General features: G+C 38.1%; 2 protein-coding genes across 8 annotated transcripts; one reads left to right on the top strand and one right to left on the bottom strand.

The window, feature by feature from the left end:
• Nucleotides 1-70: 70 nt before the first annotated feature.
• Nucleotides 71-3972, top strand: LOC132793819 (zinc finger and SCAN domain-containing protein 12). The gene is made up of 5 exons (XM_060803919.1): nucleotides 71-297; nucleotides 358-1735; nucleotides 1797-2117; nucleotides 2182-2251; nucleotides 2309-3972. The coding sequence occupies exons 1-5, from the start codon at nucleotides 294-296 to the stop codon at nucleotides 2555-2557; spliced, it is 2022 nt and encodes a 673-aa protein (XP_060659902.1). The 5' UTR covers nucleotides 71-293; the 3' UTR covers nucleotides 2558-3972.
• A 471-nt stretch (nucleotides 3973-4443) lies between these two features.
• Nucleotides 4444-17466, bottom strand: LOC132793818 (V-type proton ATPase subunit C). Of its 7 annotated transcripts, XM_060803918.1 has the most exons (12): nucleotides 13966-13984; nucleotides 13330-13472; nucleotides 13108-13261; nucleotides 8975-10046; nucleotides 8711-8869; nucleotides 7843-8144; nucleotides 5945-6131; nucleotides 5749-5847; nucleotides 5423-5678; nucleotides 5254-5351; nucleotides 5018-5156; nucleotides 4444-4952 (listed from the first exon to the last, which is right to left on the bottom strand). In XM_060803918.1, exons 1-12 carry the CDS (start codon nucleotides 13967-13969, stop codon nucleotides 4854-4856), a joined length of 2712 nt encoding a protein of 903 aa, XP_060659901.1. In that variant the 5' UTR covers nucleotides 13970-13984; the 3' UTR covers nucleotides 4444-4853. The 7 variants fall into 7 exon arrangements, with proteins under 7 accessions (XP_060659901.1, XP_060659900.1, XP_060659894.1 ...); XM_060803917.1 differs by lacking the exons at nucleotides 7843-8144; nucleotides 8711-8869; nucleotides 8975-10046; XM_060803915.1 differs by lacking the exons at nucleotides 4444-4952; nucleotides 5018-5156; nucleotides 5254-5351; ... (1 more) ...; nucleotides 5749-5847; nucleotides 5945-6131 and adding an exon at nucleotides 6700-7150 and having other exon boundaries at nucleotides 8711-9779; nucleotides 9888-10046; nucleotides 13966-14083.
• Nucleotides 17467-17612: the final 146 nt, after the last annotated feature.

Below are 17612 nucleotides of genomic sequence, written 5' to 3'. Positions count from 1 at the left end.
TCGCTATTTTCCAGCACTGCTATGCTGTCGGTCGTCTATCGGACGCAGGTATTTTGTAGCCGTCTATCGTTTACCCACCACAGATTGTCTCAACAAGAAAACATAAAATTAAAAATTAATTTAAAAGAAAATGTCGTTGTGAATTTTAATGAAAATAACACTATAATTACAACCTGTTGAGTAAAATAAACGCTACACGCGTAAACAAAAAACCATAATTGTTTGTGTACTGGGATAACAACCATCAAATGGAATTATACATACATATGTATATAAAGACTTGTTAATGAAACATGGGTAAGATGCACAGTTCAAATAGATATTCCCAAAGGTCACACATAATTTAATTTTCTATAGATCTGCCAGTGCCTGAGAGCTGCATACTCTGTCTGGAGGAGCGTTCCCCGACTCAGCAGCAATATATGGATGTTTACTCTGCGAAGAGTGCAGAGCTCAATGTGCTGCAGATAATCAACAAACATTTACCCATCCAACTAGCGGCGGACAGTGAGGAAATGCGTAAAATGTGCTCCATCTGCTGGAAGACAATCTCTGCCTTTCACACGCTCTACGATTTCGTGAGTGCCACGCAAAACTCGTTGCGGGAGACGAAAGTATTGATGATGGAAGATGATCCATTGACGCAGAGCAATGTCAATGAGAGTGCTAAGCAGAGTGCAGATCAAACGGAACTGAATGGTCGCAACTTCTTCTATCCGGAGGTAAAGATCGAGGAGCATGAGTTGGAGCAGTTGCCAAAAATCGAGGTGCTAGAGAGCAGCACAAGTCTGCAAACTATCGATCTCGATCCATCGCCAGCACGACGTTTAAGGAAGCGTGTTAAAGCGGAGGCCGAACCATTAAATTCCAGCACTGAGTTGTGTGAGATTAATAATGGTGAAGCAATTGCAGCAACAGCTGATGAAACTGAGCCGCCCATTGCGCCCAAGAAACGTCGTGGACGACCACGCAAAACTGAGTTGCCGAAGGAAATCCCCGAGGCAGAGATCAAAGTGGACAAACCCGCGGAATTGGAGTCAGACTTCAAAATGGAGCAACAAGCCGATTTCAGTGACGATGATCAAGATTTCACCTGCAATTTCGATGATGAGCTTGCTGCCCACAGTAACGGGAGTAGCGACGAAACGTCCGAGAGTGATGATGATGACTCAGACTTTGAAATGGACAGACCAGCCGAGTTGACATTTGCCGTGATACCGAAGCGAACGCCTGTGCGTCCCAAGAAGTACAAGAAGCGAGCAAAGCCCAGCGAGCCAAAGGTGCGCATGTCACGGGAACTGTTGGATCAGCGGAAGAAACAGCAGGAGGAGTACGATGGCATCATTGCCAAGTTCTTCAGTGTCCTGCCCTGCTCCATATGCAATCTGGTAGTGCACAACTTTACGGAGATGCAACGCCATCATCGACTCACACATCAGGTCGATCCGGGCTATATGATCTGCTGTGGTCGCAAGTTTACGCAACGCAAAGTGCTCGCCGAACATGTGCTGGTTCACTGGAATCCCGAGCATTTTAAGTGCATCACCTGCGAAAAGGCATTCCAGAACTCACGGCACCTGGAGTCGCACCAACAGGTGCACGTGGCCAAGGTGTCCTTCCAATGCGATCTATGCTCCAAGGTGTTCCTCAGTAAAACGGCAATCGACTATCATAAACTGAACAAACATGTGCCCAAATCCGAATTCAAATTCACATGCGCCGAGTGCGGCAAAAAGTAAGCTAAGCATGAAAAAGAGAATGATTGAAAACTAACATTTAAATTGATGAATTTGCAGATTCCTGACTGAGCGTAAGCTGAAGAATCACATGAGCTCCATGCACGATCCGGAAAGCATCATTATTTGCGACAAGTGCGGCAAACAGATGCGCACTAAAATCATATTAAAGAAGCATCAGGAGCTGATGCACTCGAATACTCCGCGACCGGAGCCGGAGCTAAAGCAGTGTCAAGTCTGCGGAGCCTGGCTCAAGGGCATGACGGGACTGAAGCAGCACATGAAGAGCATACACGTCGAAAGTGCTGGCGAGCATCGTTGCCATGTCTGCAGCAAAATCTCACCCAATGCTCGTGCCCTGCGTCGTCATATCTATCACAAGTAATACACAAAACTTATCCAATCTTCACATTGTTATTAACTTTATACTCCCGTTGTTGAACAGTCATGAATGCGAGCGTAAATTTAAGTGTACCATGTGTGACAAGGCTTTCAAGCGACCTCAGGAGTTAAAGGTAAAAATATTTTAAATCATCTAAATAAACCTAAGTAACAAATTTAATTTATTATAGGAACACACATCAACGCACACGGGAGAAGTGCTGTACACCTGTCCAAACTGTCCAATGACGTTCTTCTGCAGCGCCAATATGTACAAGCATCGACAGCGTTTGCATCGCGCCCAATACGAGGCGGACAAGAATCAGCCAAAGCCGCCTAACATATTGCAACAGGCGGTGGGTGCCACGGCGGCCATGAAGATTAAACTCATGCAGAACTCCAGTGCAGCCAGCATAGAATCAGACATGAAGCATTTCTAGATCATAAATCAGCGATTAGTCTATACCCATTACTGTAGTTGTAGTCTATCTATAGTTTTGTAAAGTTAAACGAAAGAAACAGTAAAGTACAGTCGATGTCGACCACTTTTCGTATATACTTTTATAATCTCATATCTATGCTTATCATGTTGAACTCACAAATGAATTGTGGATTGGATTTATGGAGATGCCATTTCAGCAGACAGTCAGATATGATAATTACCAATTGTAGATAAATACAATAAAACTGCGAGCCGTCTGATTAGTTTGATTGCGATGACGTCCATAGGTAAAAGTCTGAATTTCCAGTTTGATTTTGATACTTTTGCGGCTGCTCTATAATGGGAGGTTGGCGAAACAATTGGATTCTACGAAGATATGGAACTGATTTAGGTGGACTTTTTGGCTCCATCAGTGACAACATGAGTCTGTCGCCATTTATCTCTACAGAGGTATACCAGATGAAATACACATCAACCAAGGAACATTTTGTCCTCAACAGCAATAAGAAAACATCATCCATTAAATAATTAATAATATCCAATGTTCCATTCCAGTTATCTATATTTCCGCTAAACAAGTTTTAAGCGATCAAAAGATCTGTTGACAAATTGAAAACAAACAATGTTGGAATGTCTTTCTTTCTTTATAATTATTTACAAGGATGACTTAACTGCACCTTATATAACGCATTTGACATTTACATAATTTGCATAATGCATAAATTTAAAATATATATTTATAGGATACTGCAAGATTTTTTTCTTTTTTTTTTGTTATAATTTTCTTAAGTTTTTACACATTTAGAGTTTGTTTTGTAGCAGTAGCAAACAGTGAAAATACTTTAAAACTTTACATACAAATATTATTGTTCTGTTCTCATTTCAAGTGCATTAAGTAGTCCTTTCAAACAAAAAATTACGTAGAACAAGTTGCCTCACAAGTATGTAAAAAATATACATTTACTTTCTTTGCTTTATAACGTGGATTCCTCGAGGCAGCGCCCAAAGCTTCATAACGTTTATTGATTCTTGATCTCAATCTCGTTGTGGGTTCTGTTCGGCTGATGGAAACTCTGTGTAAAGTTTCACAATTTCCAAAAGTTTTTTTTTTTAAATTTTGTAACATGCGCGTTTTGTATTTGTTAATAAACTCTTTTGATATCTACGCAACATTTATAATTAGAATACTTTCATTTTATGAATTTCCAATGGCAAGGAAATTTCATTGCATAGTTTTGTTGGTTAGTTGTTTGTGTTGTTTTAAAGCGTTAATCAAACAGTTTATTTGCGACACCATTTATACTTTTAGTTATTAACTTTTTGTTGGTTAATTGGATTAGTCACAGAATCACTCGAGAGTGAAGCACGGGCACAAAACACAAGACAAGATCATGTAAAAACATTTTCAAAACATGTGTAAATCAAATATTTATTGTATTAATTATTAATAATAATATTGTAGTGCTGCTAAAACAAATCAAAGTTTCGGCTCATTTAGTGACAATCTATATAAATTTTGCTACGTGTTAAATCATTTCTTGTTTTATCTCATTCCTCATTCATCCATCAACTAAATATGTATTTATGTAAAAGAACAAAGCACAATTATTGTTTCTAAACAAACAGAACAAAAATAATAGAAATAAAAATTGTAAACACAAAATACTGTTGAAAACTGAAGCAGAACAATAATAGTAAAATATAAGCTTTTATACAAGAAACATAAGATAATCGTTTTATATATATGTATATGTGTGCATATATGTATGTTTGTATTTTGTATAAAAGTTTTTGGGTGGACGCGATCTGAATTATTTTCCTTTAGTTTTTTTTTTTGTTTTGCTTCGTAACGCGCTGCAAGTTTAAGATTTATCTTTAGTTTAGTTTACTTATCGCTTTTGTTTGTTTTCTTCTTTTTTGTTTTTTGTTTTTTGGAAGTTGAACTTGAAACGGAATTCTGTGAACGCGTAACATAAATAACAACAATAATTATATAACAATGACTAAAATTATTTATCGTAAACTATTATTTTTTGCGTGTTATTTGCGTGGCAACGGTTTGTTGGTTTTGTTGTTTTTTTGGATTCTAACTATGCATTTTAAAGGTATATATGAGCAGGATAGACTTGTAGGGTTTTCTTTTTTTTTTAGCTTTTTTAACAGATTTCCAGGCTGCTCAACGAGTCGCAGCTGAATTTAAATTGATAATTTTAGTTTTTCATATTTTTCTTGTATTTGCTTTATATTAATTTTGTGTGTGGGTGTGTGCTAAGCAGAGGCATGAGATTGACCCCTTACAGCTTGGTTTGCTCAACCATATCGATGTTCACCTTGTAGAACACATAGGGATAGTATTCGGACTGGCCAAAGCCCAAGCCGGGAATATCGACATTCTAAGGGAAAACAGAAAACATTAATCAATCTGTGATAACATAAAGGAAGAGTTAGCATATCTTACATCAGCACTGCTGACATGTCCGCCGGCGGATGCACCATCCAAGTGTCCATAGAGCTGGTTCAGAACATCGCGCAAACGCTTCACGCTCTTCTTGTTGGGCTCAATCAGAATGGCCTGGAAGTTGACTGGCAGGCCGTACCTGTGTGATTGAAATCGATATAGAAATGATTAATGCATTGGGTTCACAACCTTGGCTAGCCAACAACAACAACAACAACAACAACAACAATACGCACCTGAGCACGGACTCAACAAACACACGCAACGCTTTCACGTGTATCAAGGCACAGAATGCCTCACTGAAGTTCACCTTCAGCCAGCGCACCAATGGGCCCTACAAATAACACATGCATATAATTAGTAATCACAAAGGGTTTCAGTCGTCTATTAGCGAGTAGCACTTACAAACTGCTTCTTCTTGTCGGTCATCAGTTTGGTCATCTCGTTCTTGCCCGCTGCAAGTTCCTCCTCATTGTAGACGAAGTCGCGCACAATGAACTTGCGCTCACGGGCATGCAGCTTGAACTCCTCGGTCACCTTCTTGAACAGCGTCACATTGAAGAGACAGTAGTCGGGGTCCTCCTTAATCAGCTGCGACGAACGTGGCACAATCATGTCCGTAATTTTCTCATAGTTGGCCAGCCAATCGTTGGCCATGGCTCTGCAAAAGTATGACACGTTATAATGACATAAGCAATACAACAAAAAAAAAGGGAAATGGAAAGACTTACTTTGGCACAATCACCAGGAGCGTGGTCAAGTACTCCGAATCCAGAATGAAGTGCTCCTTCTTAACCAAATCCGCCAGGTTGCGTGTCAACAAACTGCCACTGTGATGATGACGATGATAGAGGATGAGGAAATGCGTGTGTTAGGTCATTTAATTAATACAATTAACTAAACTATAGTTAACTAGGTGTTGCTTACGTTTTCTTCTTCTCCAAGTTCTGCAAATTGCCCTTGAGGTTGTTGTAGGCCTGCGATTTCGTCTTCAAATCGCCATCAATTTGACCGATTTGTTTGGAAATGATATCGGCGATATTGCGCAGCGATTGCTTGATTGGATATTTGGCCATGTCCCATTGGAAACGCGTTAAATACAGCGGCAGATCAGCTATATTTCGATCGAGAGAAGAGCATACGATTAGTTAAAGTTTTAGGAAGTGGTTTAATTCTTTTCCAGTTTCGACTTAATTTCACTGGCATTGACTAAAATTAATGTTTAAGTACAAAAAAATAAATTATAAATCATAAAAATTGCTGTAATTGATCTAAAATATTATGGGTTTTTGGTTTTTCAGTTTAGTAACGAACAAACTTAGTATATATTTTCAAATTTAAATAATAAACGAACAAAGTAGATTAATAAATGTTGCACGTAAGTTTCAGATAAGATAAAAAACACAAACACAAATACAAACAGACTCGTTCATACAACGATCACACACACACACACACACATACATACATAAGCAAAGAATAATTTAAACAAATCAAATTCACATTAACAAACAGCTAAAACAATTATCTAGAAGCATTTTGCAGTGATTATTGTAGTTTCAATTAGATAAGATATTTTTTTACACTTTATAGAATATTATATAATAATAATAAATAATAAGTTTCATATTTATAAAGAATCAACCTCTTAACATGCAGAGGATAATGAAGCTACAATAAGCACTTGGAACATAAGCAAATGGGATGCACTAAGTATTTTTCAGTTACAGTGGGTGCTAACAAATAAAACTCGTGGGTTAGAACAACTATATAACTTAATTGGAATAATTTGAAGGATTAACGAGTACCTTTCGTAATACGAGTTACATTTTAAACGGCACAAAATGTTAGCTGATTTTTGTATGTCTAGTGTTCAGTATAATAATTAGGCTTATGTTTAGACACTTAATGGCAAATCAGAACTAAATATACAAAACTAAAATAAAAATAAAGTAACTGGCATTGTTTTTCAAAAAATAAATAAAACGTTTCTGTGTGTGTGTGTTGGCGTATAGTGGTGTGTGAGTGTGTGTGTTGGTGTGAGTTTTGTCTTATTTAGCTTAATGGAAATCGGCGTTAATCGTGGGCTATGAGATATTTGCGCAGCAGAACAACATTTTGGTGAGCAGTACACTGAAAAAACAACATATTCGCTTTTACACTGTTACAAATAATTTGGTGTATTTATAATTGGAGAATAGAAATCAAGTATATAGGGAGCCACAAGGTACTTTTGTGTGCTCGCGTGAACTAAAACTGCAAAATAGAATAGAAAATTGATAAAAGTATATAACAATAAAAAAGTAGTTGAGAACACACGTGGAGCAGAAAAGAAATCAAAAGTAAAATCAAAATCAAAAGACTTGGAATGCTTTGCGAGGAATTGGTATAACAAACTGTAGTTGTAGGTGTACACAGATGTACATATGTATAACACTTAAACCGTATAACAGTTAACCAATCCAACACGTTTCAATCAAAAAAGAGGAAGCAAAACAATATTGAACTTTCAGTTGAGTTTTGCTTTTTGGGATTTACATTTTTTTTTTTTTTTGGTGTGGAATATTGTATATATATATAAAGATAGTTAAATATATATAGACAGAGAGAGAAAGAGGAATAGTACATCAAGTGGTGGGTTTGAATAAAACGAAAATTGTAAAACGAAAAGGATAACAAACGAACGAAAAAGCAAAAATACAATAAGAAAAGACAGAGCAACGTCCAAGGGCCATAATAGAGTAAGTTATTTAGAAACAGAGAGTGAGAGAGAGAGTATTGTATTTTGTATTTTTGACCCGGGGGCCAGGGCCAGGCATGCTAACCTGGACTCAGCGGAAATTCGGGCGGCTCAGCGTGATCCGTGTCTGGACTGGAACGCCCCTGGCTACTACTGCCACAACAACTACTCACTGGAGACGATCTATGAGTTGGTGTTAAATTAAATCCATTGTTTATATTTAATTGACTCGGTGTAGAACGTTTGCTATAAATTTGATCGGCAAGAGAATTGAAGAAAGAGCGATAACTAGAGCGCGGTGTGGGCGATGTCTGATGCCAAAATGTCATTGGTGTTGTTGGTGGTTGTGGTTGTTGTTGTTGGATCAGTTTGCTGGGTGTCTGTGCACTGTGTGTGTGCGTGAGTGTGTGAGTGTCAAAGTGTGCGTGTTTCATTTTATTTTTTCAAGTGCATTTTTGTGTGGTTTAATGAGTGGAATCATGAGTGATTGATGAAGTGAATGATTTAAAAAAAGAAATACATTATTATTGCATTTTATTGTTCATCTCATTTAATGAAATCAAACATTTATGGATGAGAAGAGCTGAGAGAGACAGAGGCAGAGAGAGAGGGAACGAAAGATAGAGAGCAGGCAAAGCGGGTGCATAATTGTATCATTTGTTTTTCTTACAGGTATATTTTCTGTGTGGTGTCTGTGAGAGTGTGTGTATTGCTGTGTTTGCGTGTATTGGTGATAGCACGCCCGAGTCAAATGAAGAATGACTGCGAGAGGTTTCTTTTTTTTGAGAAGAAGATGGTGAATAGGGCGATTTTTAGTATATTTTTTGGCATTTGACGATGGGCGATTGGCAAATTTCGCATTAAATGTTGACATTCGAATGGTGCACTGCGATTTTTGGCAACGGTACGCTACATAATTTTTGTTTTTGATTAATGCGATGATAACAAGATACCTGCACTTCTTAGAGTTACGCTTCGGTTTATTAAACCACCAGTCGAATGTTTCCGATAGCGACGATGCGCTATGCGGACTCTTTGGATCATCGAGATCCTCATCCAAGTCCAAGTCCGTGTCACATGACTTTTCTGTTGGCGATAGCAATGGCGGCGAGAATGCGCCGCATTCTCCTCCTCCGGCTCCTGTTCCTCCAATTCCCCCCTGTAGCTGTAGTTGTTGCAGTTGCTGCTTTGGCGATTGTTGTTGCTTGTGTTGTTGTTGCTGTTGCTTATGCGGTGACAACGGCATCGGTGATGGCGATTGTGGCATATGCAATTGACTTATGTGACTGCTGGTGCTGCGAAAGCTCAGCTTGTTGCTGCTGCTGCTGCTGTTGTTGTTGTTGTTGTTATTGTTGTTGTTTATGCTGCAAGTGTTGTTATTCAGCTTTTTGCTGTTAGAGCGCGACATGCTATGCACCGAGCTGCTCGCTGTTGGCGCCGATGTTGAAAAGTAAGCCGACGAGCATAATGTGGAGGCAGAGCTTGTCTTGGCAGGCGCTGCGCTTGCACTTGCAGCAGCTGCAGAAGCGCCATCAACAACAGTTGTAGCAGCACCAGCAGCAGTAGCACTTGTGCTGCACAACATGCTGCTGCCGGTGGCAATGGCGGTCACCGTGGAGATGGCACAGCGCGTGGCATTCAGCATGGAGGAAGCTGTCTGGGAGTAACATTCATCGGCCATCAGCGTGCTCGCTGTGGCGCTGGCGCTGGGCGGGGCAAAGACGCTGCTGCTGCTTAGCGCATAGCATTCATCGCAGGCACAACCAGGCGGTATCACAAAGTCAAATTCACGCTCCGATTCATCGTGCGTTGAGGATAAATTGTTTAGGCTGCCGCCGCTGCCAATGCCGATGCCGCCGATACCGATGCCGCCGATACCACCGATACCGATGCCAGCCGGACAGCCGGGACATGCCGATGCACTTGCTCTAGCTGATGTGGATGCGGAGGCGTACGCTGAGGCGCAGGCGGAGGCAGAGGCGTAGGTGGTTGTGGCTGATGAGGCAATGTTGTTGGCGGCGGCTGTTGCGGTTGCATGCGTAGTAGTAGTAGTATTGGTATTGGTAGTAGTAGTGGCATTTGTTGGTTTTGTGGTGTCACGACTAATTGAGAGATTTATGTTCGATTTACCCTTGATATCCATGGGCAGCTGGTGGTGATGATGTGGATGGTAGTGTAGGGGATTGTTTTGGTGGTGCGTGTGCTGGTGTTTACGCTGATGTCGCAGGCTCAAATGCTTCAGGCGGTTGTGGTGTCGACACGGCATGACTTCATCGGGTGGACCAGGACCTATGTATGTGTACACCATATTTTACCATTCGTTACGGTTACGGTTACGATTACGGTTCAGGATCATTCGTCAATCGATTATACAATTTCATTTCGATTTTTTTGTGGATTTGTTTTTGTTGTTGATGTGGTTGTTGTTGTTCAGATACAGGATAATAACACAAGTTGTTTAGATTTTTGATTTGAGAGATTTTTTGGTTTTAATAGCATAATCGACGCAGTTTTAATAATGAAAACAAAACAATTGATTGATCATTGATAAACTTAAAAACTATAGCATACATTTCGGGGTTGTATTTTGTTTAATTTTTTGTTCTCAATACTCGATTCCATTTTGTGTGAACCAAAGTCAAAGGAAACAAATAAAAGATATTGATATATAAATAAGGAAATAAGAAATAAATGAAGAGATTAACTGATATTCCAAAAAAGAAATCATACTTTGTAAGTATATATTCAAACTCATGTGTGCATGGTTTTTTTTTGTTGTTGTCGTTGTCGTTCTAGGTGTGGTTGTTCTCTTTATGTATGTAAAACCAATATATAAGTATATAATAAATCATAAATGTATATAAGTTCATGAACAACAGTGGAAAGAATGTTGCAAGAAGTTTCACTTCTTTTCATTTGCTTTTTTGTTTTTGTTTTTTGATGAATGGGCCAACAATTTTGTATTCTATTCAGTTTTATATTTTTTGTGTAATTGTATTATACAAATTAAATAATTTTGTACAGTGTAAAAGCGTTACATTGTTTTTAAACATTTATCGATAACTCGATTCGCTGTCTATCGTTGTCAATCAACTACGGCAATGGATGCTAAAGAAGCGAGATAAACATGTGAATGGCAAAAAACGTACACAAACAAAACACAACACAGCACACACACACACCCAACATACAAACACACAATACAGACACACAAGTGAGATGAGAAGATCAAGTGCTGAACAAATACGATTAAAGATTAGTAAAGAAAATGTACATTATCATTATTATTAGTATCGTTAATTATTATCATTATTGTTATGGGATGTGAGGTTACGAGCAGAGAGCACAGAAAACGATGGATGCCATGAATCAGTCGATGAATCTATCGATATAAAAAGCACACAAAACACACACACATAAACAAGACACACACACACACACACGAACAAATAGAATAAAAGTAATTTGTATATGGAAGAATAAAAGATTTGAAAATTTAAAGCACACTCTTAAAGTAGTTGTAAAAAGTAAGCGAACTAAAAATTTGGAAAATTAATCTTATCAAAAGAAAATTAAAAACATACGCGCTTCACTTCTTCTTTGCGGATAAAATCAAATAAACGGGTTTAAATAATGTACATTAGAATATATATGCAAAATGTTGCGATGTTTAATTTTAAGATATTTTTTGAAGTCAATTTCAAACCGCCTTTTATCATATGGTATTAGTATATACTCTTCTTCTTCTTATTTTTTGAGTGATGATTTAAAAACTAATGGGTTTTCACAACGAAATTTCAAGTTCGAATTTTGTAGAACGGAAACGAAAAATAAAAAGAAAATCATAAAAAATGTACAACAATTTTTAAGTAATTCATGTAAAATATACAAAGTGTTTTCATTTTTTTTTTTTGGTCTCTGTGTCGCCCCAAAAGAGTCCTTTGTTTATAGCGTTGAGTGTGTGTTTGTTTTTGTGTGTGTGAGGCACAAAGTAAGTAGAGTATCATTTGGATATTGGGTTTTATGTTTGAGTTTCGGGTATTTTGTTTTTTATTATTGGACTGCCTTCATTATCAATGTGTGTGTGTGTGCTTGTTTGTATGATTGTCAGTTAACTATATAGCTTTTGCTATGTGTGTGTGTGGGTGTGAGTGGGATTGAGTGTGTGTGTGTGTGTGTGTTTGCATGTAGATAGATAGAATAGATATTAGAAATGTACAACAAATGCAACACAAAATTAACAACGCAAATTCTTTTTGACTTTTCTCATAGTTTTCTTTTTTTTTCTTGTGGTATGGTCTAAAAATCTTTAATTCCATTGTTGTTGTTGTTGTTATTATATAGTAAGTACTAGTATAAAACATTTACATTTATGAACTTTAATTTTTTGACAAGTTTTATATTTCTTTGCTTTTTTTTTTGTTCGTGATTGATGATTTGTGCGCATGAGTTTCAACATAAAAGTAAAAAATAAACATAAATCAAAAACTCAAAAACAAGAAATCAAAAAGAAAACAAAATAAATAGAAACAGATAACTTAAAACATAATTAAATCAACTGAAAAGTACATCAAGGATTTAAAACCAAACGTAAAAACCTCAAGTTTTCAGCTGAAAATCGATTAGTTTTTAAATCTATTTCGATACTGAAAAACGTATAGATAAATATTTTTGCTGTTGAATACGAGTATACATGTAAAATTATGTACTTTTTTTTACTGTTTTTGTAGGTTGTGTTAGTCAAAAACTTGAGAAGGAGAGAGAGAGACACCGATCATTCCACATATTGAGAGGTATAAGAGAGGTTTACTTATGTTTTCGAATTTAGCGATTTTTTTTCGGATACTTAAGAATCACCAGGGGGGAAAAAAAGGGTACGAGGATTTGTTGTCTTTATAGGTAAAATGTACGAGTGTGTTGAATAAATAATGTATGTATATTCTTAATATAACGAATATAATTTCATTTGGGATTTCATTCGCAGAGCTGATGTTTGTAGTTGTAGTTGTTGTTTGTTTGTTTTGGTTGTTGTTGTTAGTACAATAACAGTAAATCGTGTGGAAAACAATATATAGAGTATATTTAGAGGAGAGAGAGAGTAGATGTGATTCATTCCGTTTTTTGTAAGTATAAATGTATAAGTAGATAAGTTGATATTCGCTACCATCAGCTAAAGAAACATCTTATAAAATAACTAAAGAAAGGAGAGTGGATCTAAATGGATAATCGCTGCGAGCGCTGCGTGACAAATCAATCACGCTCAAAAACTAAACTAATTTATGCTAAACTATAACTAAACCGTACTAAACTGAGCTAAGCTAATGAATAGGCAAATTTCAAAGTGACTTACTGTTGTTGGCCTGCAGATTCTCCTGCAACTTGTCGCGCTGATCCTCGAGCACCTCACCCAAGTACATGGCCACCTTGCGGGTGATCTGCTCCACATACGTATCCAGTTTGCCCAGATCATCGGACAGACCGACAAGCTGATCCAAGGTGCCAACCTGAGGATTATAAAATCATGTTTAAAATCAGTATCAAAAGGGAAATACAAGACGAGACGGATGCGCACCTTGAGATCGGGTATATGGAACTTGTAGTTGCTGCATAGATTATGTTGCTTGCTGGTGAGGTTGTTCATCGTGTCAAAGGTTTGCTGGCACGTCTTGTCGCCAGGCGCCGAGATAATCCAGTATTCCGACATTGTTTTGATAGCTGCCGAAATGCGAGAATAAATTTATTATTGCGGCAGTGAAAACCGAAATTGTTTCCATTATGTAATTTGAGCCCATATCGATTTTGTGGTCTAATGCATTATGTAGATATTTCAATAGCGACAAACACTTTGCAAATTCGCATGAATATTTTATGATTTTGACCTCCAAAGCGTTGGTCACTTCTAACTTTTCCAACTTTGATGCGATCGACCCTCACAATGCATTTCATTTTGGCCCTGAGTTCCATCGACACGTGTGTGTGAGCTGTGTGTACTAGTGTGTGTGTGTGTCTCATTTTCCTTTTTTCCTTTGTGCGAGCAAAGCTCTTTGTGCTGGGCGCCTGGGCAGACAACAAAGCGCAGACAGTTGGCGCCAGGCAGACTTCTGACTCCATACGTTGTGCCATTTTATATACTTATATGTATCTAACAATTTGGGTCAGCATGCGTATACGCAATATTTCGATACGTATACGTCTTCAATATGCTTACGCATTTTGAATCCTATTTGAATCCTAGCGTTTCCAGAGTGTAGACAGAACCTTCTCAACTTGCAGCAATTGCAGCTTGCTGCGCATCTTTTTGGCAAACACTACGCCAACAATTCGCACATGCTTCGCAACGAAACCAATTGAAATTGAATTGAATTGAATTGGAGAGAAGCCGTGCACACTCGACGAGAGCTCGACGCGAAATGAACGCTAGAGCAAAGTCGGCGCCCGTTGCTCGCTTGCCATATGGCGAGCAAAAGTTGTTGGTGCCGAAAAGGCGCAGCCACGAAGGAATCGATGACGAAGCAGCGTCACGCAAGCCAGCCGCCAGCCTGAGTTCAATTTGGTAAGTGTCGTTCGCCATTGTTCTTGTTGTTGTTGCGGTTATACCCAGCTATGCTGAGCTTAGCGGGTAGCATAACTTATCGCCAAAAATGTGCATAGCAGAGAGAAAGGTTCGAATCTCTATTTATTCTTCGAAAAGTGAACGAATAAAATACTTTGAACAAGTTTCTTGCTTTAAAGAGGCAAGTTTGCTCATGAACCCTCACGAAATACCACAGAAGAAGCATCCTTAAATATAGCTAAACTAAGTTTTTACTGTCAATATATTCTGGGTCATCGCAAACAAACAAGTGTTTAAGCAATACTCGTCTTTCTTTCTTCTGTCCGAAGTTATAAGAAATAGGACTACTACAAATCATTTCGGGAACTATTTTAAGTTGTAGGTAAACTTATATTAAAATGCAATACCAAATAGAGAACTACGCTCTATTCAAAGTTGGAATATTGAATAGTGGAGCTTATTATAATAACCGAGATCTGAATTCTTTCTACAATAGTTCCTTAAATCTTTTAAAAATGTATTAAAGTCTGGTTATCGACTTAATTATGCATGTTATAGTAAACTTAAGCAACATTTTTGTACAAATCAACTGTAGGTTCAGCTGCTTTTGAATTTTGCTTTGGGTATTCCCAAGTCGAGCACACTTTACCATAGCTTTTTTTACTTGTTGTCGTGGGTTTTGTTGCTGTGGCTGCGGCTGTTGCCCGTTTGTAAGGACGTCGGTGGCGTATGAGTAATCATCAGGAGATACAAATCTAACTTTGGTCAGTCAGTTACGTTTTAGTAGTCACTATCATTACATAACTCCATGATGGCCTTCAAAAAGCACACTCACAGCTAACAACGAACCAAAAAAAAAAAAAAAAAACGAAACTAAACTAAATGACAAGCGAATCGGGCGCTGACCATCCCCAATAATTCGAACCGCCCCCAACAAAAAACTACCCTGACCCTTCCCATTAACCCCAACAACACATAGATAACGTTCAAGGCAGTGCATTGTCCTCAACCAGGAATCAAATAGCCACAAAAAAGCAACAACAACAATTATAATGCTAGCCTGGCAACCGCGCTGCAAAAGCAACAACAACAAAAGGGCCCGAGTCTATTTTTAGCGGCGAAATCTAAATTGCTTTTGTACAAAATCAGTAGGTACTGGCGACACCCAAAACGGGCGGGGGGTGGCAGTTATGTTTCCACAAACATATACAAATATATATATATGTATATTTATTTGTTTGTTTGTATGAGTGTTGCGTCCTGGGGCCTGTGACGCATTCTGCATATCAAATTATACAGAAAGTGCTAGCGCGATGGAGAGAAAGAGAAAGAAAGTTCCTCCGAAATGAAAGCGAATGGCACGCCATCAGAGTTGCCACCACTTTGTCTATAAAGTTTGCTTATCAAAACTTTCCCCGGAAGTTGATAACATCATCTACAAATATGTTAGGAAGCCTTTTTTTCGAAAATACTTTTAAATTCTTTGTTGTAACGAGTGAAACTTTTATTAAATTTAGCCATCATTCAATTACATTTTGTTTTTGGCAAATTGGCAACGCCAGCTAAACTGCAAACTGAAAACAGGATAACGAACAACAACAAACAAGACGTAAATGATGTTGACATAAAACGAAGAAGAAACTGTCGCCAGTCAGACTGGCCAACGGCTGTCGCCTAATGGGGTTTGGGTGGAGGTGGCAGAAGAGCAAGAAGAAGCACTCGTCGAAGCAGCAGTTAGGGGAGGGAGGGGGCTGGTTACACACAGGAAATTGCAACGTTCGTTGATGTGAGAACGAAAACAAAAATAGCAAGAATAACTATGATGATGTTATTTACATGCACACACACATACACAACAAACTTGTGCGTATATGTGTGTGTATCCTGCGCCGGGCGTCGGGTGGGTGCCCAAATTAATTAATAATAATGTGCTGCCCCAGGAAGAAGAGACATTTGTAGCTTGTCGGTTGTAGCTTAGCCTTTAAAATTGTGTGTAAACCTAGCAGCTGTTTTTTTTTGGCCAGCTGCTGACATTTTTTTGTTTTATTGCCGCTAGAAATGTACGAAAATGTGTGCGTGTATATTTTGTAAATATACATATTTGACTTTTCGTTTCAAGTTTATATCTGGTCAACGACAGTCAAGGCCTTTTTTGCGGCACGCAATATCACTATTTGATGAAGTCCTTGTAGAGGCGGCCATATATAATAAACACATATAGAATACATGTGCTATCTATTGTTGTGAGATAGTTTTGCGGTAGAAGTTGTATATGTCAGTGTTAAAACATTTCTCAAGCTGTACGTATAATTAATATTAAGTGGCAAAATGATTTTCAAATTTAACAGCTTGACAATTTGTTTACGCAGAGAGTTAGAGAAGGAGAGAGTGACACTCAATTGAGCGAGAGCGAAATCGCAAAGACAACTTACTATTCACCACACCTTTAACACACGCACACACACTCACACTCTCTCACTCACAGCTGTGGTGAATTGAATGGCCAGTCAGCTGTTCGTGACAGTCACATGACAGCTTTTCGATCGATATTTTTTCAGCTCACGGGTTTTACAGCTTAAAAACAAACTCAACTAGTTATTTGCAAACATATTTTCAATTATACGTCGCACACTAATGTCTGCCACTATCTTAAAATTGCTTTCACATGTCCCTCGAAACGTCTCCTTGACATTGCAGCCAAAGTTACTGTACAAAATCAAAGCGAGGCAACAGTTTTTCAGGGTCATTTGACTTGCACATATACACATATTCCATTATTCATTTAGTTTTTTTTCTGTACAAAAATCTTGCATTAATGCATTAGCACAGTCGTTATTTGACCAATACGCGGCTAAATTCGGTTTGATAACAGGTCACCAGACCTGCTGAGCAAATTGTTTTTTTTTTCTTCTGCCTCAAGCGCGTACTTGCAACGTTGTCGTTTTGTATATAATAAGTTATCTTGAGTAATAAAATCACTTACATTTAAACGACACTGCTTCACGTTAACTCGTAGATGTTAATTATACTGCTTTACAGTTTGTGCGTTGAAAATTAAAAAAAAGTCAAGCAACACGATAACCGCACCACCCACAATACACGTACGAAACGGAGCACAAGTGGAAACTCAACACACAAATGACAATTCACAACCGCGTGACCACAAGTTGAATTTCCAAATATTCCTAAAAAATTACTGGTATATTTTTGGTATTTAGTTTGCAAAATAAACAATATACAACATAAGGTAACACTGTGAAGCACGATACTTGTGATAGATTGCGATAATCATAACATGTCAA

Source organism: Drosophila nasuta, chromosome 3 (assembly GCF_023558535.2).
Source record: "Drosophila nasuta strain 15112-1781.00 chromosome 3, ASM2355853v1, whole genome shotgun sequence".
Taxonomy (NCBI): Eukaryota; Metazoa; Arthropoda; class Insecta; order Diptera; family Drosophilidae; genus Drosophila; species Drosophila nasuta.
Note: the sequence above shows the minus strand (reverse complement) of the source record. Positions and strands in the feature narration are given on the sequence as shown.